General features: G+C 34.3%; 1 protein-coding gene across 3 annotated transcripts in view; it reads right to left on the minus strand.

Moving 5' to 3' along the window:
- Positions 1 to 26,204, minus strand: part of LOC138715569 (kinesin-like protein KLP2) — a 157,499-nt gene that overhangs the window by 24,186 nt on the left and 107,109 nt on the right. Inside the window, exons 1-5 of one of the 3 annotated variants that reach the window (XM_069848780.1) lie at positions 9,793 to 9,872; positions 9,126 to 9,684; positions 7,395 to 7,568; positions 7,023 to 7,312; positions 2,002 to 2,201 (exon numbers count right to left, since the gene is read on the minus strand). The exons of the other annotated variants lie outside the window; for them this stretch is intronic. Of the exons in view, the coding sequence (XP_069704881.1) occupies positions 2,002 to 2,201; positions 7,023 to 7,312; positions 7,395 to 7,568; positions 9,126 to 9,428 (967 nt within the window). The 5' untranslated portion in view covers positions 9,429 to 9,684; positions 9,793 to 9,872. Of the gene's footprint in view, positions 1 to 2,001; positions 2,202 to 7,022; positions 7,313 to 7,394; positions 7,569 to 9,125; positions 9,685 to 9,792; positions 9,873 to 26,204 lie in introns of those variants that run through there. 3 annotated transcript variants of the gene reach the window in all.

The raw sequence follows: 26,204 nt of genomic DNA on the forward strand, positions 1-26,204 counted from the left end.
GGTTCGATCTCACGACCAACGGAGGAAGAGCTAAGTCGGCCGTGACGGGCAGGTTGCACGCGCATCTGGTGCTTGCCGAGAGTGGAAGGAAGCAAACTGCTATGTGCAGAGTGAAGGGGGAGACGGACCCTCCCGAATCGTCCAGAAGTCCGTCGAAGTGGAAATCCAGATTATTCGAGAGTGGAATCTTTCGCGAACTCTCCAGAAACTATAGTTGGGTTTTAAAAGAAGAGACGCGAGTGAACTTCAGTCAGTCAGTCAGTCAGTAAGCCAGTGTTGTGTAGCAGTGAAGCCAGCTTCGAGACCAGAGCGCGACTTGAGTTATGTCCGTAACTGTGGAGCCTGAAGCCCGGAGTTCGAGTGCAGTGGACCGCAGTTGGGGGACCTGAGTTCGAAGTTCAGCGGATCGTCTCTGAAGGTCTGGGGTTCGAGATTCTGTGAACGCGAGTGACTGAGCTAGAAGAACTAGCCAAGACAAACGAGCTGTGAACTGAGAACTGACAGTTCTGTGTTGTAAATAGTGCTTTGTGAATATTAGTTAAGATTAACAGTTCATTGTTGTTCGTAATAGTCCAAGTAAATTGTCATTGTCGTCAGTGGAGTGCACTAACGAATACTGTGTTACTGTGTGGAGAGCAAATCCCATTGTTGACGGGAGTGAAATTAAATTGTAGAGAGTGATAATTATTGTTGCTTTGAATAAAAGTTACATTGTTGAGTTGGAATAAATTTACAATATGATCAATATAAAAGCAACTTTTATGATTGAGAAAATGCAGCAAGAGTGAAGTTAGGATAGACTCATTAATGACCTAGTGACCATCGTTTCCCAAAGTCTCTAATGGAGAATTTTGAGGTTATTGATTATTGGTTATTATTATTATTATTATTATTATTATTATTATTATTATTATTACACCTGGAATATCGAGCTGTAGCAACTATGACTCGGTGTGGATTAGATAAATTGTTTTCAGTTCTTTGAAATGAAGTGTGTGTTTAGATATTTAGTGACAGAGAGTAGCTTCTTCAGTCTGTTAAAAGGAGCTTTGATTGTGGACATGGAGATTCATGAAGAAACTGATGGATACAAAGACGCACACCGCTAAGCTATGGCTTAATGCAATTGAATAGTGACAGAGGATAGAATTCGCAATCTGTCATGAAGAGCAGACTTATTAACTTAATTTCGGTTTTAATGTTTAAATGTAAAATAAATGTATAATTATTTAAACTTATGTAGTTTCAACATTTTAAGTGTTGCTGTGTCATTTTTGGAGGGGAATCCTAAGGTAGGCCTACTTACTACAACTACAGCAACTTTAACTCAATTTAAGATTATTTAATACCGTATAATTTATATTTATAAAACAGTTATATTACCGGTTGTTCTGTATGGTTGTGAAACTTGGACTCCCACTTTGAGAGAGGAACAGAGATTAAGGGTGTTTGAGAATAAGGTTCTTAGGAAAATATTTGGGGCTAAGAGGGATAAGTTACAGGAGAATGGAGAAAGTTACACAACACAGAACTGCACGCATTGTATTCTTCACCTGACATAATTAGGAACATTAAATCAAGGCGTATGAGATGGGCAGGGCATGGAGCATGTATGGGCGAATCCAGAAATGCATATAGAGTGTTAGTTGGGAGACCGCAGGGGAAAAGACCTTTAGGGGGGCAGAGACGTAGATGGGAAGATAATATTAAAATGGATTTAAGGGAGGTGGAATACGATGATAGAGAATGGATTAATCTTGCTCAGGATAGGGACCGATGGCGGGCTTATGTGAGGGCGGCAATGAACCTCCAGCTTCCTTAAAAGTCAGTAAGTAAGTATAATTTATATTAATTAGGGGTTTGCTGTGGAAGGGGTTCGTGAGTCGAAAACATTTGCAAGTCACTGAAATAATAATAATAATAAATTATTATTATTATTATTATTATTATAAATCTAAATATGTTTTTAAATATGGCCAAAAGAATAGCATAAATTATTACCTCTGTTACTTGTTTCTCTAGTTCCACTAACTCTAGCATCAAGGCTGAGGCAGACTGTGTGACTTGGTTTTACATGAAGCAGATCAATCCGTACAGCTGCATCTGCCAGCTGGAAGAGGAAATTCTTCCACTCTGACTCTTGCTGAATTGCGTTCCCATATTTATGCATAGAAATCATCTTCATATCCTCACATCTCTGTCTATGCAAAGCAGAGCGGCAAAAAAAAATTTGATTTGTTTAATTAAAATCAAAATCAGTCAACTTTTACTTAAATAATTTTTTTATTTGCATACAATTTAAAAAAAAATTATTAATTTAAATTTAAACATGAACATTATGACGAAGTGAAGAGAAACGACTAGAAGCATTTGAAATGTGCACATGGAGAATAATGGAATGTGTGAAGTAGACAGACAGAATAAAAAATGAAGAGTGGAAAAAGTGGGTGAAGAAAGAATGATGCTGAAACTGATCAGGAAGAGGAAAAGGAATTGGTTGGGTCACTGGCTGAGAAGAAACTGCGTACTGAAGGATGCACTGGAAGGAATGGTGAACAGGAGAAGAGTTCAGGGTAGAAAAAGACAACAGATGATAGACGACATTAAGATACAATGAAACCTCTCCTTACGGACACCCCTAAGATACGGACACTCCTCATATAAGGACAGATTTTTATGTCCCAACTGAAATAATATAGAAATAATGATAAATTTAACTCTCGTTTACAGACACTCTCAGACACGGATACGGACAGCTGTTTCACAATTCTAAAGCTTGCTTTACCTCTGACTGCGGACAGAACTTGGATTTTAAGACCTAATGTGTTACAAAAATGGAAAATTTAGTTTTGAGAACTGTACAGAAACTCCTTAACATAAAAGAAGACAATAAGGGTCTCGTAGGCTACCACCAGCCCAGCCGGCAACCCCTTGTTAGCTGGAAGCGGGTGGATAAACAAAGTCATAAAATTTAACTTGTCTGATGGGTCTAAGGTTTCCGCGATCATGAAATTGTATTCGACATATGATAGGGTTAATAGGATTATTCTCTTCACTTCAATCAGTTGTACTGTTTCGAGAGACATGGCACCTGAACGTAAAGGTTAAGTTGAAAACTGCAAATTACAGTACTGCATAACTGTAGACCTAGAATAAAATTGCATGGCACAGTACTGTATTTTCCTTTTTCAGTTTTATCTACTGTAGTTTAAAGTTGCAAAGAATTCACAGTAGTATACTATATTTAGAATTAAACTACAGTAATACATTTCATTTAAAGCGTGAAGGGATACATAATGCATATTATAAATTTACTGTTAGATTGTGGAGCCTCCCTCCCAATAAAGGACACCTCCAAGATGTGGATAGATTGTTACGTCCCTTCGATGTCCGTAAATGAGAGGTTTCACTGTATACGGATCATATGAGGAAACGAAAAGGAAGGCAGAAAAAAGGAAAGATTGGAGAAAGCTAGGTTTGCAGTGAAAGACCTGCCCTTGAGCAGAACACTAAGGCCCAATTGTATAAAACTCCCTGACTAAAGATCAATTTTGATCGAAGATCGGAAAGTGAACCGAGTTCAGACACTTCTATTGTATAAAACTTTTCTGCGATCAAATTACCTAGGTTCAAATGCAATCTAAGTTCACGTGAAAAGGACTTGGCAACATCGCATAAACAGGTGAAGTATGTGATGCGCGGGCAATGTTTTACAGGTTTGTTCAGTGTAGCCAATTTAGCGACTTTAACTCTTTTTCGACGACAATTTCTTTTAACTTTTATATTGCTTAAATAGGGATTTAGCGACCTTTTTAGCATCTCATAGTGAGAAAATTTAATCTTTCTTTGTTGATAATAAGAAATCTAGCGACTTTCCGCACACTCTGTTGGAGAGACTGGTTTGTGTTGTGCGTTGTAAATAATGGCGGACAATAAGAAGAAGGTTGACTGTTCTCCAAATTGTTATCATGTTATGGTGTTTGATACTGCTAAACATAATAAAGCTTTGTAAAACGACAATTTTCGTTTAGTAATACAGCTAATTGAAAATTTATGGATGTACCTATCATATCCATGAATAATTAATGGTCGTTATAAACATAATATAATTATAGGTTATGTTATTTGATACTGCTGAACACGATAAAACCTTATAAAATATAAGAATGTTTCAAGAAATTGAAAAAAAAAAAAAATATATATATATATATATATATATCTACCATATATATTAATAATAATGGTTATTCTTTTTGCACAATCTGCCACTCGTATACTTCAAACAGAAAGGAAATAACTGAACTTGGATCATATTACTTAATCGGAGAAATTTCTTCAGTCAAAGTTGACTTTAGTTTAAGACAAATTAATCTCAGATTAGACTTTATACAACACAAAATTCCAAGTTCAGCTAGAACGAGGATCAATTTAACCTCTGATCTAAGATTAAATGGTTTATACAATCAGCCCTAAATGAAATGAAATGATGATATATTTATTTCTACAGCCCTTATTTAGTAATGGTCGCCACCACATCTCTGTATTCGTGCTCCCCATCATCTTCTAATTACAATAACACATACAAACTTTCATCGATCTTTTTGTAGAAACGTTACCAAATTGACTAAACTTGTCCTCCCCATACACTCTCCAAGTGCTACATCGGATGTTATTAAATGTCATTTCAGTTAGACATATTTAGTGAAACATTTGAAAATGACTTCTTATAGTTGAACTGTCAGAGGAAGCTTGTAATCAATTTAACAGTGGCTTCGTTTAAATTAAACATCACTGATTTTGATGTTATGTGTAAATGTGAAATGATTTTAAGAAAAGTAGCAGTGAAGTGCAGCAAGATATTGGCCAACATATTCATTAATAAATATTGCAAGGTCCAAAATGAAAAGCAGGCATTGAAAGATAAAAAAATAAATCCCATCGCTGTTCCAAATTAAAAAATAGGCTGCTGTACTCTCCAAGCTGTGAATTCCTAATCGCTTTTAGTTGTAAGAGTCTATCTAATTTTTTGTGTATGTAATAGTGAATATTACAGAGATAAACTGTACATAGTGAATAGCTAGTTTTATTTTCAACCAATCTCAGTGAATAGAGTGACAAAGTTTAGTGAGTAGGAAAACGAGGCTCCATAATATATAAACTGCAGTTGCTGATGGAATCTATTGTATGATTCCAGTAAGATTTCCTAAATCCTGAAGTAGCAGCTATTCAGTATTGTAGTACTGCCTTCTATTTCCTGACAAACTTGAATTTTACAGGAGATTAAAATGGTCATCTGTCAGTACTATTCATACATAATACATACATACATATAGGCCTAATATAATAATAACATATTTAAGCTTTTAATCAGTTTTCTTTTATTATTGGTGTAGATATAGAGATATTTCTATGTTACTGAATGTACTTTGTCCATTTATGTAGATAAGGAACTTAATTATTTATCATTTCATTGACAATTTTGTTAAAATAATTTCATTTGTTCCGCATTTATTTTAACTCAATGCAATCTACGAAAGCCCTCTTCTGGCCGCCATCTTGGATGCCAGTGTCAGGTCCGGTAATTTAGAAGGTCCTGTCTGAACCGTTCAGGACATTTGAGGTGTCACAAGTTGGTTCTTTTAATTCCACTATAATTTTCTGTGAGTAGATTACTTTACAACCCGTATCGACATCTTAGGTTATTTAGCATCTGAATAAAATGAAGGTGATAATGCAGGTGAAATAGGTCCAGCACCAATAGTTACCCAGCATTTGTTCATATTCAGTTGAGGGAAAACTCCGGAAAAAATCTCAACCATGTAACTTGCCCCAACCAGAATTCGAACTGTTACTCCATAAGTGTGGACATTTTGGGATTCTTTTATTATAGGATATCGCTTAATTTTCGTCAAGTTTGACAAACGATTCTGACGTCACAACATGGCCAACGTAAACCAACACGACGAATAAATAAAACTCACTGAGATATCACCTCAACTAACCCAGTAACCTTCTCATATCGTCGACTTCATGTCACTGAGATATCACCTCAACTGATCCACTAACCTTCTCACACAAGTTGACCTCATGTCACTGAGATATCACCTCAACTAACCCACTACCTTCTCACATAAGTTGACCTCATGTCACTGAGATATCACCTCAACTGACCCACTAATCTTCTCACATAAGTTGACTTCACGTCACTGAGATATCACCTCAACTAACCCACTAATCTTCTCACATAAGTTGACTTCATGTCACTGAGATATCACCTCAACTAACACACTAACCTTCTCATATAAGTTGACCTCATGTCACTGAGATATCACCTCAACTAACCCACTAACCTTCTCACATACGTCGACTTCATGTCACTGAGCTATCATCTCAACTAACCCACTAACCTTCTCACATACGTTGACCTCATGTCACTGAGATATCACCTCAACTAACCCACTAACCTTCTCACATCGTCGACTTCATGTCACTGAGATATCACCTCAACTAACCCACTAACTTTCTCACACAAGTTGACCTCATGTCACTGAGATATCACCTCAACTAACCCACTAACCTTCTCACATCGTCGACTTCATGTCACTGAGATATCACCTCAACTAACCCACTAACCTTCTCACACAAGTTGACTTCATGTCACTGAGATATCACCTCAACTAACCCACTAACCTTCTCACATCGTCGACTTCATGTCACTGAGATATCACCTCAACTAACCCACTAACCTTCTCACACAAGTTGACCTCATGTCACTGAGATATCACTTCAACTAACCCACTAACCTTCTCACATACGTCGACCACATGACATCACCCCATTTCCCAATCTAGCCAACATGTATTCTCATAAACACACTACCGATATCCTATAGTCATATAGACCCGACATTTTCTGGTGATGCTGGTGTCATTTATATAACTGTTGTTACAAAAATTAGTTACTGCATTTTTGTGAACTGAAAAAAGTAATAGAATCAGGCAACAAAAATCACTTTCAAATACCTTCGATAATCCTCAGCTGTTACATCAGTCTCTTTACTATGGTTTTTAGAGTTGATAACAACTCCACAGAGGATTCGCTGACATCCAAATGGAATTTTACTGGAAGATTTTGTAGACAGATGTAGACCTATTACTGGCTTCTGTTCCGAACATCCTTGTATATTGGTACTTTCATAGCCCGTGGCTTTCAACAAATTGTGTAGTGTGTTTCTGAGAAGGTCAATTCTCAATTCACTTAATCCCATTTTGTTTTTATCTTCTTCAACATTATCTGTGGTTATGCAAAACGTCTGAAAAATACAAGAAAGTGAAACTTAGCACATAAGGTACAAATACAAGCTATCAATTTAAAACATTTTTACTACTCCATACCTGTTGCTTTGTTGGGCAGTGTCCATACACAAGCTTCCGAGACAAAATCAGCTGAAGCACACTTCTGAAGGTTTGACTTCTATCCAAATATATCTGAACTCTATCAAGTTGCACTGCACATCTGCTAACAACCAAAGGCCAGGATTTACTGCAACTCACTAGGTTTTGCATCACCTGTAAATATAAATATGTACCTATGAACAAATAAACAAGGATAGACAGAACTCCGAAATTTTCAGGAGCCAGCAAATTTTGCCCATACATGCAATGAGGAAATCATTTGGTAATTTTAAAGACAAGACGGAAGAGCCTTGACGTCACGAACATATTTGTACCCAATACAGCATCCATAATTAATGAAAAATAGTCGCCATTTTTGTAATACATTTTATAAAATTCACAGGATATAAAATGTATAAATGTACTAAAATTTAGGGGGCTATACATCCTAAACCCCCAAATATTCAATGTAACTTCCAAACATCACATAACAGAAAAGAAACAAAAGCAAAAAATCCTGTGGTTTTCATAAATTTTCTTACGAAAGTGGCGACTATATCAAATTAAACCAATATGACCACCATATACAGTAGATAAACGTTCGCGACGTCAACAACAAAGTCACGACCCTGGAACATTCCATGGTTACATGTGGGACATTTGAACTAATTTGTTAATTACATATCTTCATATAATTAGTTAAGTAACTTTTTAATTAAAAGTCTTGCATCCCAAAAAGAAAGTGCCAACAATGCCTGATTTTTTGAGCTATGAAAAGCTATCATATCTTTTTTGTGTACTTAGAAAATACAAGAAACATGACGGTCACGTGCAAGACACATGCATTTACCTAACAAAACAAATTACTGAGTTATGATACAAAATTCAGCCCATCTGCTAATGCTGTCATTATGCTGTATTTTTTTTCTGAATTACTTGCAGAAAATTCTATAATCTCACGCAATCACACTGAACAAAACATTAACTAGTGAGCCTATAGAACTTTTTTTTTTTGGTCACGTGTGGGACTTTTACCCTTATGGGAGGAATTAAAACAGATGACTGTAAATACTCTTAGGCTATTATACGTAAATTCTTAACAGAATAACAAAAAACAAAAAAAACAAAACAAAACTAGGGGAACATCAACTAATTTGAAAAAGGAATGTTCTTCATAAATAACACAAGACAATGTTTACTTTACTTTAAAAATGCTCTGAAAATTAAAAAAACTCCACGATTATTCACAACATCTAGAGATACAGTAACAGTTTCTTGACAATCTCTTGTTGGCTGTAGGAGATAAGTCAGGTCGTTCAGGCCATTTGAAGTGATTTAAAACTCCAGCCTGTACCAACATCGAGATTTAAATTTTGTCACGAGCATGCACCTGCAATTACTTCAGGATATTTAGTTCCTTCATAGGTCACAACAACCGACTGCCCACAAGTAACATTCACCATTAAAACTGATAATGCAAGCCTAAGCTACTCCAACCCTTAAAAATTATTAGTAGACCTAGGCCTATTTGCGTACAGCAAGACTTAAATGTAAATAGCCTATTAGTTACATAATTCAGATGATGAAAAAAGTGTGTGACCAATGTTGCCGTATTTGTTCCACACTGTAACATGTTATTTACCCGTAGAAGCACGACAGATTGACTATCCTGGAAATCTAAGCGAAAATGAGAAATTTTTTTACGTATTAACACAATAAAATGAACCATACCCAACCAGCTTTATCACAGAATCCGTCACCATTCTGACATTCATCATTATGTGCTTGAAGTAAGTAACTATAATCCAATATAGTACTTTTATCAGGATCTAAAGCATTGTTCTTCAAATAAATACTACACTTTTCCTCACAGTTCAGATATTTGAGCCAACATTTCAATTGTACAGGCAAACTGAAGTCACCACATGTTTGTAAATTGTCATTATGCTGCTTTACTAGACTGCAAGTCTGTAGTGAGTTTGTAAGATTGCAACAAAGTTTAGCAATGAATTGCTGCACAATGCCGATATCCATTTCAATTTAAATTATGAAAGCATACAGAGACATATCATGAACAACACTCATGCCTCCTGTGAAACATTTATCCTTTACTTCTTTTATAACAGTATCGGTTTCACTTTCCATGTCATAGCAGTATTTTCGATATTTTAAAAATGGCAAACTGTTTAACAATATTCGAATACCCAAAGTCTATGCCGAAAAACTTGGGCAATGATCAAACATAACCAAGAGACACAAACATGAGGCACAGCCTGATTTTCAGCTTTACCTGCAATACAATACGAAAATATATCATAGCAACATATTTATAAGTAAATAAATAATTGTGGCACAAAAAAATTATCAACTATAGTGCAACGTATATTAAATATCGTACAACAAACTGCAAACTAACACCACAGTCTAGAGTCTAGACAGTCACGAAACTCAATACATTGTAAATATGCCTATGCATCCATCAGAGTTGCCAACTCGATTCTTAAAAACTCGCTAAGATACAGTATAGAAACCGTTAAATTGCTATATTGTCAATGTAAAAATAAGATTATTTTACCGCTGTGAGTGTTAAAAACCGTTAAGTCCTTTTATGAGCAATACAAGTTTCATAAATTTTACCCGCTAAACTAACAAAGAAAAACGCTAGATCTAGCGAGAAAACCGCTGTATTGGCAACACTGGCATCCATAAATATAACCACGAGGACCAGGGTTGCCAACAGTTGTTCATATAATTCCGCTAGATGGCTTTCGAAAACCTGCGATTTTCGAACAAAAATCTCTAGATTTTATTGTGTATGTATTATTCAACGAATTAGACGGAACGAAATCTGTAGGAAAAACACGGAACTGAAAACAATCTTAACAATCAACTTGCCAAAGTAAATGAACCAGATGAAGAATGTAGTTTGTAAGCAACATTTTTAATAGAACAAATTCAGACTTTCGGGAAACAAATTCCATTAAATCACACTGAAAATCTGCATACTGTTATTTAACAAATTATAAATAAATCTCAAACAAGACTGTAATATGCTTGGCATGTTTATAAAGCTACGGTTTGGCTACGACGATCTTCGTCGAACGAACATCGCCGACGATTGAAATCGCCACAACTCATCGTCAGAGAGCGGTTTCTTTACCGGCGAACTCTGTAGATGGATAGCAAATTGTTTTATATAGTTGACCATGTCTGATCAGCTGATAATATATGTGGATGACAATATGATAACGTTCTAATATAAGTTTTGCCTTGAAAAACAAGTACGAATCTTTAAAGTACCGGCAGTTAATGTCATGTTTAGAAATAGATATACAGAGGGGTCTTTTAATTCACTGATATTAAGACATCTTGAAAATTAACCCACCCATTTTAAGGAATATTTCAGACTTTCTTCCGAACAATTTTATTTTGTCTTAAGTTCAAATGAAAATGATATTGTAAAATTATCCACAAAATTTATTCACAAACAATAAGCCCAGCTGAAAGATAAGCATAACTTTAAGGTAAAAACCAATTACATAAACACTTTATTTTTACTTTTTACAATGTTTTTTTTTTTTTTTTTTCATTTAGGAACATTTATTTAGGGCATAATGTTACAAATAAAAGAAATAATGTGAGGAGGTTGTTGCACTTCTCTCCTTTGCTCGGAATTCCACTTCACTTACTATTTCACACTCTAACTTTTGCTTCAGTAGCTAAATCTGCCGCATCGTGTATGTATCCTTCAATTATGAATCACTTTACTCAACTGTATTAACAGTTCTGGTTGTTGCAAAATATAGATTTGTTATTGTTTACGTTGATTCTTCTTTTTGGCTCATGTCGAACGGGGATTTGTGTTTAATCAATTAATATCTCATCTTCATTAGTGGAGAAATTGCAGAAAGATTTCTGTTTTACCGCCATTATAGTATGTATGATGTATAAATCACATGTTATTAAATGATTTAATTCATGACACACTGTAATTTTACAGTTGGTTTCTCGGCGATGATCGCCAGGTTTTTGCCTCCAAGGCAAACGCCGACGATGTTCGTCGAGCTCAGCGACGTTCATTGACGTTCATCGCCATAAGGAAACCATGCACATTCAAATCAACGGGACAGAATCCCAGCGATGATCGTCGGCGAAGATCGCCGTAGCCAAACCGTAGCTTAATATTCGTACTCGATCAGCAATGCAAAATTAATCGAAGAATTTTCACGATACACAATGCTTATAGTAATGGAACTATTCACCATTAATAGAACTGCGAGGCAAACCTAGCGGCAGAAATTGTCATGGCGCTCCGAGACCCACTCTTGATCATGCTATCATGAAGTTCAATACGTAGGAAATATGCATCCAATGACAGTTGAACTTTACTTGGTAGCCACTAGGATCGCTACTATCGCCTCATCACAGACAATGCGAAATAGTACCGGCACAGTCTATTGTTCCTAGCACTCTCAGTTGCTAACTGCTTGGAGCGCTGTATCGCGGAAAAAAAAGTCATCTCAAGCTTCGTGACTATGATATTAGATTGTGGTAATACTGTCATTTAATGTGACAATTTAATATAAAAACAAAAATAATATTTTTTGTTAAGTAACATTTAGATTAACATAAAAATACCAATATACAAACTTAAAGCAGTAAAGCATATTCTCTGAAATTTACATACCTCTCAAGTCTGAGTATGGTGCGTGGTGCATTTGTTTCGCGTCGTGAGCGAATTTCAATTCTCCTTAGGAATGGGTAATAAATACCAGTATCTTAAAAAGCAGGACATTCTGTATTCCATGATGGGTATAAGTGGGACACAGGAAAACTTCCTGAAAATCGGGAATGTCCTACCACATCGGCAACCCTACACACAAGTCTATGAGCCTCCAAATCTAACACTGCAGGTGTGATCGAGACAAAAGAATCCCATACTACTTGCTCCAGTTCACCATTGGTTCTGAAGTAATATGCAGCTTCCTCTTGAGATTATTCCACAAAGATTTATCCAGTGTCGTGAGGTCATGGCTGCGTGCTGACAATGTTGGGAAGTCACGTTCAATTTGGCATGCATATCTGCATCCGACAGCTCATTAACGAAGTTTGGATGCTATAGCCTCAAAAATAAATTCATGTGATCATAGTCAATCATGGCACACCAACTGAGCCAACTGCTCAATTGATGCTGCAACAGCAGTACATGCCTCCAAGGGTTTCTGTCTTCTACACTTTCCATCATAGAAGCCCGTCCTAGGAAAGCAATATTCTTTTCATCAGTGCAACCTTAGTACATTGTTTCTGAAACTACTCTTGCACATTGCTAATTGTCTGTCCTCTATAAGGAAGTTTGTTTATCCACAAACTCGCGACTAACTTTTCAACAGAAAAAGAACTTGTCTCTGTCATTTTAACTCTAACAATGAAGTGAAGGATCCACACCCATGCACATGTTCACGATTCTCCCCTTCAAACATTAAACATTACATCATTATAAAGGTTTATAGAAATATATGGACATTACCAAGGAACTTGTAAAGATCTATAATCAAATATGATAAGGGTATGCAACAGAGGTGTCATTTAGCCAATTGTCCCCCTCTCGAGTTTAAGATTAAAAAATAATAATTGAATAGTACGGTAACTTACTACCAAAGAAAAAGATGTGAGAGCTGAAGGCCTACTTTTAATATGGAAATATTCCACTTTTATAAATGCTTAAGAAATAAAAGACGAACGAATTAATGACTGCTCAAATGAAACCAAGGCGTGGTTGTCATCTACTGTAAATAAAAGTACTTTTTTGTTTGTTTGTTAAATTAAATTAAAATCTCTTTATAAAAAAAATTGTGTTCATTTGTTCGCACCTACGTCATATTAACAGCAAGTGCATGTAAATCATATACATATCGTATAAGTGGGATAACAAGTTAAAACTAGGACTATGTGTGGAAACTGGAGATGTAGTGTAGTGGGGTGATTTAAATTTGACCATAAAACAACAAAATTTAAACCATAAGATCAGCTCTTACCTAGAGAAGAATAAAGAAGTGTAAGTAGTATTTGTGAACCTAGGAAAGGCTTTTGAGTGGATTGGGATAAACTGATGGGGATCCTAAAGAAAATAGATGTGGATTGGAAAGAGAGAAGACTGTTCAGTGATCTTTATATAAAACGAGTCAAAGTCAGGATAGGAGAAGAAATATCAGAAGAAAGTAAAATTGGGAGAGGACTATGTCAAGGATGCCGTTTATCACCTACCTTGTTCAGCATCTACTTGGAGGATTTAGTGAAAAACTGTTTTCAGAACATGGGAGGAGTGATAGTAGGAGGAAGAATAATAAAGTGCATAAGATTTGCTAATGATATGCCGTTGTTAGCAGAAGAGGAGATGATACTAAGGGATATGCTATTGCAGCTAAATGACAGCTGTGAGCAGTATGGGATGAAGATAAATACAAACAAGACGAAGACCATGCTCATAGGAAGAAAAATAAAGAAGGTAAACTTGCGAATTCTAAATGAGGCAGTAGAACAAGTGGACAGCTTCAAATACTTGGGGTGTACTATAAGCAATAACATGAGCTGCTGCCAGGAAATTAAAAGGAGGATAGCAATGGCAAAGGAAGCTTTTAATGGAAAAAGAAGCATCTTCTGCGGACTCTGAAAATACTAATGAAGTGCTTTGTGTGGAGTGTGGCACTGTATGGAGCAGAAACATGGACATTGCGACGAAGTGTAGAGAAGAGACTAGAAGCATTTGAAATGTGGATATGGAGAAGAATGGAACGTGTGAAACAGACAGACAGAATAAGAAATGAAGCTGTGTTGGAAAGAGAGGGTGAAGAAAGAATGGTACTGAAACTGATCAGGAAAAGGAATTGGGTCAATGGCTGATAAGATACTCTCTACTGAATGATGCACTGGAAGGAATGGTGACCGGGAGAAGAGTTTGAGGCAGAAGAAGATTTGAGATGATAGAACTGTGGGGCAATTAGAGCCGACATTGCTTCTATAATGTAATAAATTTAATTCTCATTCAATGGAAGTGTAGGAATTTCAGAGAAAGTAATAGTGAAGAACACATTGTGATAAATATCTCTTTATTAATGAAAAGTTGAAACCAAAAATAATATGTGAAGGGGTAGGTTTTAAACAAAATTTACTACATAAGTAGTTCTTTTGTGCGTTTCCACTAGCAACAGTTACCATACCCCTTCACATTCTCTCTCTCTCTTTCCCACTATTTGCACAATTCATTGCTTTGTTTAAACACAATACCTTCCACAAATATTTGATAAAATATCAATTTCGTTTTTTATATGAGCCAGATCTTTTCTTAGAATAACACTTATCCAAGATAATTAGACTTAGAAATACTAACGTACCGGTATTTCAAGTTTTGAGCCTAGAAGAACAGTATTTGTTCTCAGAGAGTGGACCATCAAATCGTTAGAAATTTGTTGGAATGTTAACACAGCATCAGCTTTGTTAACAAGTGAAATCCTGTCCAAAATCACACTGGATTCCAATTATAAAGCTAAACTGTTCAAATTAACCTTAATATACTTCTTAATTATTTTAATTTTTCTACTATTTTGAAATGTCTAATACCTATAAACTTCAAGAATAGTAAGTATTAGAGCATATTATACAGTTATCAATAAATATCTTGGTCTCTTTTCTTAATTCTATACCTGGTTAATCCAGAATCTTTGGTTTCATAGGCAAGCTATTTATACATTATATAATAAATGTAAGAAAAGAAAATAGACTATACATATTTCATGCTATAACAAGGGAAAGCTCCATTCATTTCAGCAATGATTATCAAGTCTTTTGGAATGACGTTTATCAAACTGACAGCAGATCAACTGCTGCACTTCAAGTATAAATCACTCATGACACTGTACACCAATGAAACATGCCTCTTACAACTCTCAATAAAACATTGGCTGTCGATATTTTGCTTATGAGATCCAAAATGTGACATTTCTACACAGCCTTGACTAGAAAACATAGAAGTTCATTTTATAGTTACGTTTATAAGCTCTACATTTCTAGTAATCATACTTAATAATTCTGTACAAACTCTCTCTCAACGACTACACTGTCTATTATTATGAATTTGCGAAGTGAGTATAACAGAGATCAGAAATTTGTACCTTGAGTAAAGTACAATTGTTACCATAGTCTTTGCAATGAACAAGAAAAAGGAAAGAAAAAAAATTATGTGTTGAACCTATCTGGAATTCATGTTCATATAATTCGATTCAGGAGACATGATTTTCACACAGTATATTTACACATCATTTCCATCTCCACCAATCCAGGAGACTAATGAAAATGAAGATTTGTACAATAGTTGCAGAGACAAATATGAGTTCTTCAAAAAAATTTTATGCAAGGGCATTTTTAACATTTTTGTGAAGAGTTTCCATTACACATATTTCTTTTTTGAAATAAATCTATGTACCGTATAAAAAAATACTTAAATTGCCTATTTCTGAAGTGATAAAAATTTAGTTAGTAATTACATAATGTTAATAAATTCATTATAACAGCAGTAGGTTACAATGTTGAGTAGTTAAAAACTAAGTGCTTGGCTCTTAACTAGTCATTTCACATCCAATTTTCAATTTATACAGAAAACATCATTACTGTAGAAGTCTGTGGACCTCTAAAATTAATCAAGATATATATGTCTAAAATTAGATCTATGAAATTTGTGATTCTAAAAAGATCCTCATAAGTAATGATGGTATACACACAATACATAAAGGAATTGACACGTTTCCAATTTTTCTTAACGTGAAACATTTATGCTCCAGGGTCAAATTACTAAAATGTTACGAAAATTTAAACATCCGACGTTACTTGATTAGCAACAGATCAGAGTCTTACATTGTTATGGTCTTTGCTTAAGATGAAACATAGTAATTCCATTGTAAATACTTTTACAGATATATGGTTTAATATACTGGGTGTAAATGATATAAACTGCTAAAAAAATACTGGTGGTAGAGCATAAATAATTGAAGAAAAAAGTCAAATAATGCTTTTTTGTAAATGTAAAGGTTTTCCCAGAAAAAAAAAAATGTGTTTTACGGGTCTAAATTTTTTTAAAAAGAGAATAGACAATCATTATTTATTTTGCCAGATACGTATGTTGAAGCAGTCGTTGGTTACTCTGTTATATATTGGTATGTAGAGTCCCTCGATAGTAACTGAATATAAGACAATGAGCATACTCCTTCTGGTAGGCTTGATCCAACCATGACCTTCTATTAACATACAATTAATCAATGTAGGTACCAGTACACATATGTACTCAAAAATAAATTGGGTCGATGAAATAACAAATCCCTCATTACTTGTAATGTTTAGACACTAGAATTCCTTTATAATGAGAGTTGAGACGTTGACCCCATCAACAATTAAAATGTGTAATGATATGATAGCGCTGAAAATGGGGGGGGGGGGAAATCTCCTATGAGAAGTAAAATTATACGCCTATATATATTGTATACAGATATTAAACAAATTTGATACACCATTTTATAATATATTATATTATCTTATAATACAGCTTATTATATACAGTATAATACATAAAAACTATTACAGCTATAGTTTATCAATGAGGAAAACCTGTTAACTTGTATTTTTACTAGAAGCAAAGCCCTTGTAAGTGCTTACTGGTTTGTGCAAGAAGGTGGGTGATGTTTGGATTCTGTCTCTTAACTCAACTCTTATATTCAGTTATATCCAAGGTCATTGGCAATGCATTCACGTTCGGTCGAAATGTACACATATAATGACTACTATCGATCTTAAAAACATAGTATTTTACAAATTAAAAATAAATTGCATTTCACTAGACATTTTGTTCAGTAGACAGTTATGTCTGTCTGTATAATTTTGGCAGTTTATATTGTTTACATTGTGTATTCAATAAAGAAATAAATAAAAAATAAATCATTAATAATTCAACACACAAATTGCATTAAATTTATTTCACAATCCATCATATTCACAATCCTTATAAATAGAAATCAGTACCGTAAAAATCTGAATATAGCAATAACACCAACTGACAGCATAAACATTTCACGCAATTATAGGAATTCTTGTCACTTTTTTATCCATAGACCTCTACTATCGCTGTTATGGTTACATCTATTAACAAGAGATAACGGAGGAGTGACAAGTTTGGACATACAGGGTGATCCATTTGAGAAGACATAAAATAAATTTGACTATAAAATTTATGAGGGTTGCTGTAGAATTCATTTCAGTTCCAATATGATACTGAAGCACGGGAGATTTTTATCATCACTGTCACCGCATATGAAACAAAAGAAGTTACTCAGCAATGACCGAATAAACAAAATGCCATTTACTGCACAACAATGAGTGAAATTTGTCTTCCATGTCAGTGGGCGAGTGAATACCCATAATGCAATCATATGAGGAAGTAAAAATCCGCATGTCACATATGAACTGGAATGAGCTAGTCCTAAAGTTAATGTTTGGTGTGCGGTAAGTTGCTATAATCGGTATGGGCCGTTTATCTTCACAGAGGAAACAGCTCGATCAGGACCATACCCGGACATATTGAAAAACTTTTTCGAACCACAAATGCAACAGAAAAACAACATGGGTAACATGTTCCAACAGGATGGTGCACCACCTCATTGGACAACAGACGTCTGTGATTATCTGGATGACACAGTTGATAAAAACTGGTGTGGATTGCCCAAACCTGACACCACCCGAGTTTTTTCTCTGGATTTTCGTGAAGAAGGATGTATATGCACAGCGACCCAGGGATATTCATGATCTCAGAGCAAAGATTTTCTCAGCTTTTGAGAAAGTTACCCCTGAGATGTTAGACCACACATGGGAGGAATTAGCCTCAAGATATGAACTGTGTCGTGTTCGCAATGCTGGGCATGTTGAGGTCTAAAGGCTGGTTCACAATAAACCGGGAACGGAAACGACAACGAGAACGATAACGAAAATAATGTTAAAATATGTATTTTTCAATGTGAGCATTCACAACAGTTAATTGTGAATGCTCCCATTTAAATACATTTCAAAATTATTTCCGTTTTCGTTCTCGTTGTCGTTTTCGTTCCCGGTTTATTGTGAACTAGCCTTAATTTGGACAAAACTCCCATTCTTCTAGAGTGCATGTACAAATTATTTCATAATAAATAGCAACAGTCCTCATTTTAATACGTTTTTATTTTATGTCTTCCCAAATGGATCACCCTGTAATATTTCGTCTTTATCAGCTTTATTCATAAAGATAAATTAGGATTTATTGATTAAGACTGAATTATAATAGATGGTACTCAGCTGAAGAGGTAACTTGCTACATACCGGTATGAGATCATCAAAACTGCCAAGATTATTCTTCAACTGAATGTACTTTGTCAAATATTAGCTGAAGTGAATTTAAAGTTTCAACTAGTAAAAGCCTTAACACTTACCAGTACATAAATTTCTCATTAAAATTTTGACATTCATACTAGTCCCTACAACTTCAGATGTAGAATTTCACAAAAATGATTTCAATAACCTTCATCCACTCTGTAGAACTTCCTAAATGGAAAGTAGAATTGCTTACGGCATAGCATCCAGAGGTTAATGGAACATTGTTGTTGCACATCTAGTATTTTATTTTTAATTGCATAGATTTAAATATTACATTCTTAGTCTTTCTACGAGGCACTAGCATTTGAAATTAAAAGGTAAATTAAATATATTTGAGATCGATATCACAATACAATATCAAAATTTATACTTTCTCAAAGTGAAGAACCTCTAAATGTTATGCTTATATGTACCAACAGAATTTGTATTCTACAGGACATATCAATCTTAGGGACAATGTTACTGCACCCAATTGCGAATTTCTAGCATTGATATCAGATTATTATAACTGTATCTACAATATTACCATAGACTATCATAAACAAAATATACAGTTACCAATAACATCACTACTGTCACTAGGTAAAGGGCACTAATCCAACAATACTAATAACAATTTAACTGCTATATACATAGGCCTACTGTACCATAAATAAGTAAAATTCAGCAATAGAGTCCAGTTATACAGTGTGTCTCTAAAAAATGTTAACGCTTATATGGTTAGTGAGTCACACTTGCATACACTAACTTAAAAAATTTCTCCACTTGTTCACCATCGTGTTCAACATAAAGGAACCTTTCCATGTGGTGTGCAGAGCTTGGATGCACATTTCTTATGCAATTGCTACAATTACATCCATTATTCCCTCTTGCAGATTGTCAGCATTACAGTGCATGATTTGGTTGCATATACACGGTCTTTCAGCATACCCCATAGCCAAAAATCACAGGGAGTAAGATCTGGTGAACATACTGGCCACTGCATTGGTCCTCCTCTATCAATCCATCTTTGTTGAAATGTTTTGTTAAGATACTTTTGAACATTCAGAGCAAAGTACAGTGGAACACCAACCAACATTTTCCATACAGTTGACTGGAGAGACCAGATTTTCCATTGATCGTCGTGTTGATTTGCTTGGACTACATAAGAAAGTCTCTTGTTTAACAACTATGTTTTGAAGGGATCGGCCTGTTCGCTTCGTAATTGTCAGCAACTGAGCCAGTTTCGACTAACTTGTCATAAATGCGATAAATGGTTAATTTAGGTGGTGGATCATTATTAAGTAGGCTTCATATTGTTTGCGAACCATTTTTTTAGTTTGTTATTTAACGACGGTGTATCAACTACAACGTTATTTAGCGTCAATGAGATTGGTGATAGTGAGATGGTATTTGGCGAGATGAGGCCAAGGATTCGCCATAGATTACCTGGAATTCACCTTACATTTGGGGAAAACCTCGGAAAAAACCCAACCAGATAATCAACCCAAGCACGGATCGAACCCACGCCCTAGCACAACTTCAGATTGGTAGGCAAGTGCCTTAACAGACTGAGCCACGCTGGTGGCTTTGCGGGGGGAAATGCCTACAACCATGCCGCAATCTTTTGTCTTTGACTCAAGTTAAATCTTGTAGTCATTTTTACAATAGAGATGAAAACAAATTCATTGTAACCATGGAAATACCATGACCTACCTTATTTTGAAGAAATTAAAATATGTTGCCCCAAGGCCTTGTGTATGATCATTTAACTACTAAGATTTAAAATCATCCGTCCTCAAGAGAGGTTGACCACTGGGATCCGGAATTAACAAACATAAAAGATAAAGGGAAATGAAACGGGCAAAATACTGATTCGATTTGTACATTAAAACAAAAATGTACGTGTTTTTAACACAATAAACATAAACTAAATCACTACCCATATGTGTTAATATTTTTAGAGTCACTGTTTACATTATTTTTCTAATAGTCCTTACGGATTTTGAGTGTATTAAAGAGAAAGAAATTAGGGGTTCGGGAGTAAAACATGGTAAGTGAACTTCTAATGTTTTGAAGTTATTAGTAGGTAAACATTTATACATGCAACAGTTTGTAGAATTATACCAGGAAAGTAACGTCTGTATACATCTGCCGTCTGTTGAGATGTTGGAAAACTAACTACTGCATTAGATGCAGAATGTAAGATACCATGTTATACGCTACTTATCTCATTTTTTACCAAAATGTCAGTACCTAACCATGTTTTATGCCCGAGCCCCTCAAATATTAAAATAGTACATGTTTTTGGTCCTCGTCAGTTGGGTATTATTATTATTATTACTATTATTGTTACATCATAACGAACAGGGGAATTCAATGAATGCAATGGTTTACAAAATAGCTGATTTCCATACGGCATATAGAGCAACTTATTGCAATGCTAATGAGGCACGGTGAATTTATGCGAGCAACTTCCTCAGCATCATATTCCGTGTCATGCAACATTCTCAAGACTAGATTGTCTTGGAGATAGTAGCCTGACAATGGCATAGGCAGGAGGTAGTGGGCTCACCATTTTTCGAGAAACATTAAAAAATTATATTAGATTTAAACTATGAAGAAACAATCCACCCTTGGTTTTGTGAGTGCAACGCTGAAAGATATATATTGTTTGACTGTCTCTACAGACAATGACCAATATTTAGAATAACAAAACCTTTATATTTCTGATAATAGGTCGTTTTAAATTGACCAATGATTTCAAAATAAATTATGAAGCTACCGTTCAATAACTAGATTTATTTAGGGGCAGCATCTGTTCATTCATTCTGCAATGATAGAGAATGGATTTCGCTTTGTAACAAATTTGGGGAGTCTAAATTGATTTTAAATTTCATAGTGGTAATCAATAGTGTAAATAACAAAGGTTGTTAGAGCTATTTTCGTTATTTTTGAGTGGTTATCGAAAGAGATTGTATGTGTGAAGCCCAATAACCTACAAAAGCCATATAAAGTCACAGAGGAAGTAGATCCTATGATCAGATAAATGGTTTTTGAGTTATTCAAATTCTAAAAAATAATAATACTATCATCTCTTACTACAAAATTTAAGTTTCATGCATTGCTCTTTTTGCGACATCTGTGATATGGTTAGAAAATAACTAAGTAGGCTTATCCATAATTTTAAATTTACATATATAAATGGAGAGAATTTTTTTAAATATTTGTAAGTTCAAAATTTAACTTTCTGGTCCACTAAATATGTTTTATTTTTTAATTTCGAAATTATTTACTACTGTGTTTTGTTAACCACAGTATACAGGGTGTATCTAAATTGGTGTCAAATATTTCGGGGATGTGTTCGTAACACAAAAACATTACAAAAGGTTCATATGAACATTGGTCTCAAAATAATTTATTTCAGAGTTACAAGATGAAATTTAATGTTACAAAAATTGCTCGAAGTGGCTTCCTCCTGATTCGATGTATCCCCTAAACCTGCATTACATGCTCTGGCGTACTCTGTTGAAAATTCCTGGAGTGTTTCGTATTTCGTGAAATCCAGTTTGGATACGCTCTCAGAATATCAACATTAAGTACAGGAGTCGCATAAACCAGGGACTTTAATGTCCCCAGACAAAGAAATCCATTGGATTCAAATCAGGCAATCGAGCAGACCATGCAATGAATCCCCTTCGACCAATACATCTTTGGGGAAATCGATCATTAAAAAAATTACGAACTATCAGACTGAAATGAGCTGAAGCAGCATCGTGTTAAAACAAATTCGTTGGATGACGTCCAGAAGCACATCATCAATTAAATGATGCAAATCATTTCGCTCTGTTCACTCACAGAATACACTTTCTTCTGATTTCTTTGCTCTACAAAATACAAACAAACAAAAAAACCATCAAACAATCAGCGATCAATGAAGGGACAAATCCTTTAATAACTCCCTAATGAATGGTTTTCAGACCCATGTTCTTATTAACTTTTTTACTTGTTTTGATGTTAAGAATACGTCCCCGAAATATTTGACACCAATTTAGATACACCCTGTATAGAACATGCAGTACAAATTTCAGTTCTTAGCATCAAAATTGTAAGAGCCTTTACACTTTGAACATGACGACATGAGCTAAAAAAATAAGTGTAAGAAACCAGCTTGTAAAGTATGCATGGCATTCAAATTCAAGAGTGCAGCCATTTAAATATGACGTAATTTGTATGCTTCCAAACGCGGCAGAGCACTGAAACTTGCTCAACATATAAATAAGAGATTGCTGGTTAATTTTTTTTTTAGAAAAAAAATATATATATGCGATTTTTCATTTCACACGTCTCCCCCCTTAAGAACATACGTGAGCTTGTTTGTAATTGTTGTCCCACCTTAGACAGCAAGAGAAGAACGTACTGTATAACTGGATCCTATTGTAATTACACTGCACAATAATTTCTTTCGATGATAGTGTTTTCTACAATACATAAAAATTAAAATTACAAATATTATATTATTTCACTGAACAATATCAATGTCATTATTCATACTAAAATCATTGGTCCAGCAGAGCGAATATCTTTTCATGAATGGAACTTATAATAAAGTGTACTTAATAATAACTGAGGTAAGTTGAATATATGTTATGAAACATGAACCATTACACTTAACACAAAAAATGACTTATTTTACACAGAGAAGCACCAACCAACTCTTCAATAAATCACTTTTATATGTGATAGCATGATTTCATATCTCTCTGATTAATATATAATTATTTTATTTCTTGTTAAAAGTTACACCATAATGAAATTGTATGGTTTTAGGCACAAAATTATGTATTAAACAAGTACTGGTAGGCTATCATGTAGCCTAACTATGATTATGAATTAAAAGGAAATTAAGAACAACAAAATTAATAGCAATTTAAAAAAGTACTTAGAATTGTTAAGGGTATATGTACGTGAACGACTACAAATATTATCAGAAAATGCAGGCTCTAAATTTCTAAAACTTTATATGAAAATGAACTCACAATTGGACAAAAATTACAAGGTACCACAACAAGACTTATTAGAGCTTAAATGTCTGGAAAAAGTACAAAAAAAGGTTACTAATAATAATTTTTCAAATCAGTTTTATCAAAGTATGAAAAAAAGAAAAAAATTCTGCAGTTACATCATTTGGTAATCATAACATTGTTATGGTCTCTCTGACATCTTTAATAATTTTCTTGCATGTAATAAACACTTATTTCTGAAAAGTAGACTACTCTCAGACATGTGGAATTGTTTTTTTTAATACAATTAATTTTGTATTTGTCCTATATAAAATATATTAAAATTCACGTAATATTTTGTGACCTAATTTTTCTGTTTTCAAAGAAATGGCATTATTGTAGTCTACCTTTTGCATAAATGCATGTTAAATCAGTGCACAAAATTTCAGAATTCTATCTCTAATGGTCGTGGAGTTATGAAATTATGTGTAAAATGTTCAAATTTTGGAAAATTTAATTGAAAGTAAAAAGTGGATTATGAAAAATATTATTAGTAATCTTTTTATACTTTTTATGTAAGTTCTAATAAGTCCTGTTGTGGTGCCTTGTAATTTTTGTCCAATTGTGAGTTCATTTTCTTATAAAATTTTAGAAATTTAGAGTCTGCATTTTCTGAAAATATTTGTGGTCATTCACGTACATATACCCTTAAGAAAATGGCTATAATACAAACTTTCTATATAGGAGGCTCAGGTTCGATTTCTAACGAGACAAGGTGGAATGTTGGGTAAAAAGAAGGCGTTGGGACAGATTTTCTTAAAATACCATACTCACACTTTCTAAAACCTCACTTGACAATGAGATGATTTTGTATTTTACGATGGTATCACCAAGAAATGATAATTTTATCACGGTAAATTGACTGTGTTGTCTAAAGAACAGTCATCATCTTGCAAGCTAGTTTTGCGCTTAAATGTAAATATAGTTTTGTAGTTTCAAGTGACTTTTGCGCAAACCTATGTATAGGAAATACAAAATAATATTGGTACTAAGAGTAAATGTTAGAGTAAATGTTAATAATGGTGTTTTTGTAACTCAAATATACCTGAGGAATCTATACAGGTAATTGACCGCGGAAAGTCAAGTCAAATACCGGTAATGAAATCATGTCACATACTAAAAGTTGAAAAGATCCTCTGTGTTTACATAGAGCTGGAAATGAACATGTTATATACTTTAACTGCGGCTTAAACAAATCATTCAAGCATTTGCAAAACATTTCATTTCCATCCCTGCTTATAGCAACAGTTTATTGTCAACTATAATTAAAAATTATGTTTGTATCTACTAAATAATTCACAAATGACATTAAAACTACTTTGTTAGGGGGAACTATAACATAAATTGAAACACAATTTCGTGATATTTACATTATTTAAGTATCTTTTATTATAATGTGTACTTCACAGTTAAAGCTACTTAAATGTTGAAGATGCCAGAATAAATGATCATCTCTGTTTAGCAATATTATAGTGATGCAGATAGTTTAACTAAAAATGGTCGCTACATTATACGTATAAAAATTATGTTGGAAGTATAAAATGGAAGAAACTAAAGATTGATGTCATTTACGTCATATCCAAATAGGAAGTAAAAACTGGAGTTTTAATGGCTGAGCGAAGTGAAGACTTCTTGTTGGGCTAAGAGATGTGATATCAATGTACAAACACTGTCAGATATCTTTGGTATTACTGGAAATTTAACTACAAATATATGCTATGTATCTTAGAATATCAAAATCGTAAGGAACATAGGTTTGATCGGCACACCAATATTACATAGAAGTCGCCTCAAAACAGAATTCGTATTTTTTACTACTCATTAATAAATTACATATAAAAAAGAAAACGATGTATGAAAAAGCATTATAGAAAACGACAGTAGTGTGTAATTTCTCTCAGAGCTTAAAATGTTACAAACAAGGATATAATGGAGCTGAGAGCAAATATTTTCACCAAATATTACAATAGGCAAAATAATAAACGAATTTTACATATAAACTACAAAATAAAAATGAAATCAGTGGCAGTTTTAGTGACTGAGACAGGCCTAACAAGAGATCATAAAACTTTTTCTTCCACTGTTAAAAGTAAACATTTACTTGGTATGAATAATCGGAAATAGAAATCATTTGCAGATTAATAATAAGATAAATATATTAAATCAATATATCTGGCCTCAGTTAGTTTACCCCTTCCAATGTGCTCCTTTAAAAGATCTTAAAGTGAAATTTCTATCTGATATTGACAAATTAATTCGCAGCGCTGTTAAGGAAATAATTAACATTCCTACTGACACCCCGGATGCTATGTTGTATGCACCA

This window comes from Periplaneta americana, chromosome 1 (assembly GCF_040183065.1).
Source record: "Periplaneta americana isolate PAMFEO1 chromosome 1, P.americana_PAMFEO1_priV1, whole genome shotgun sequence".
NCBI lineage: Eukaryota > Metazoa > Arthropoda > Insecta > Blattodea > Blattidae > Periplaneta > Periplaneta americana.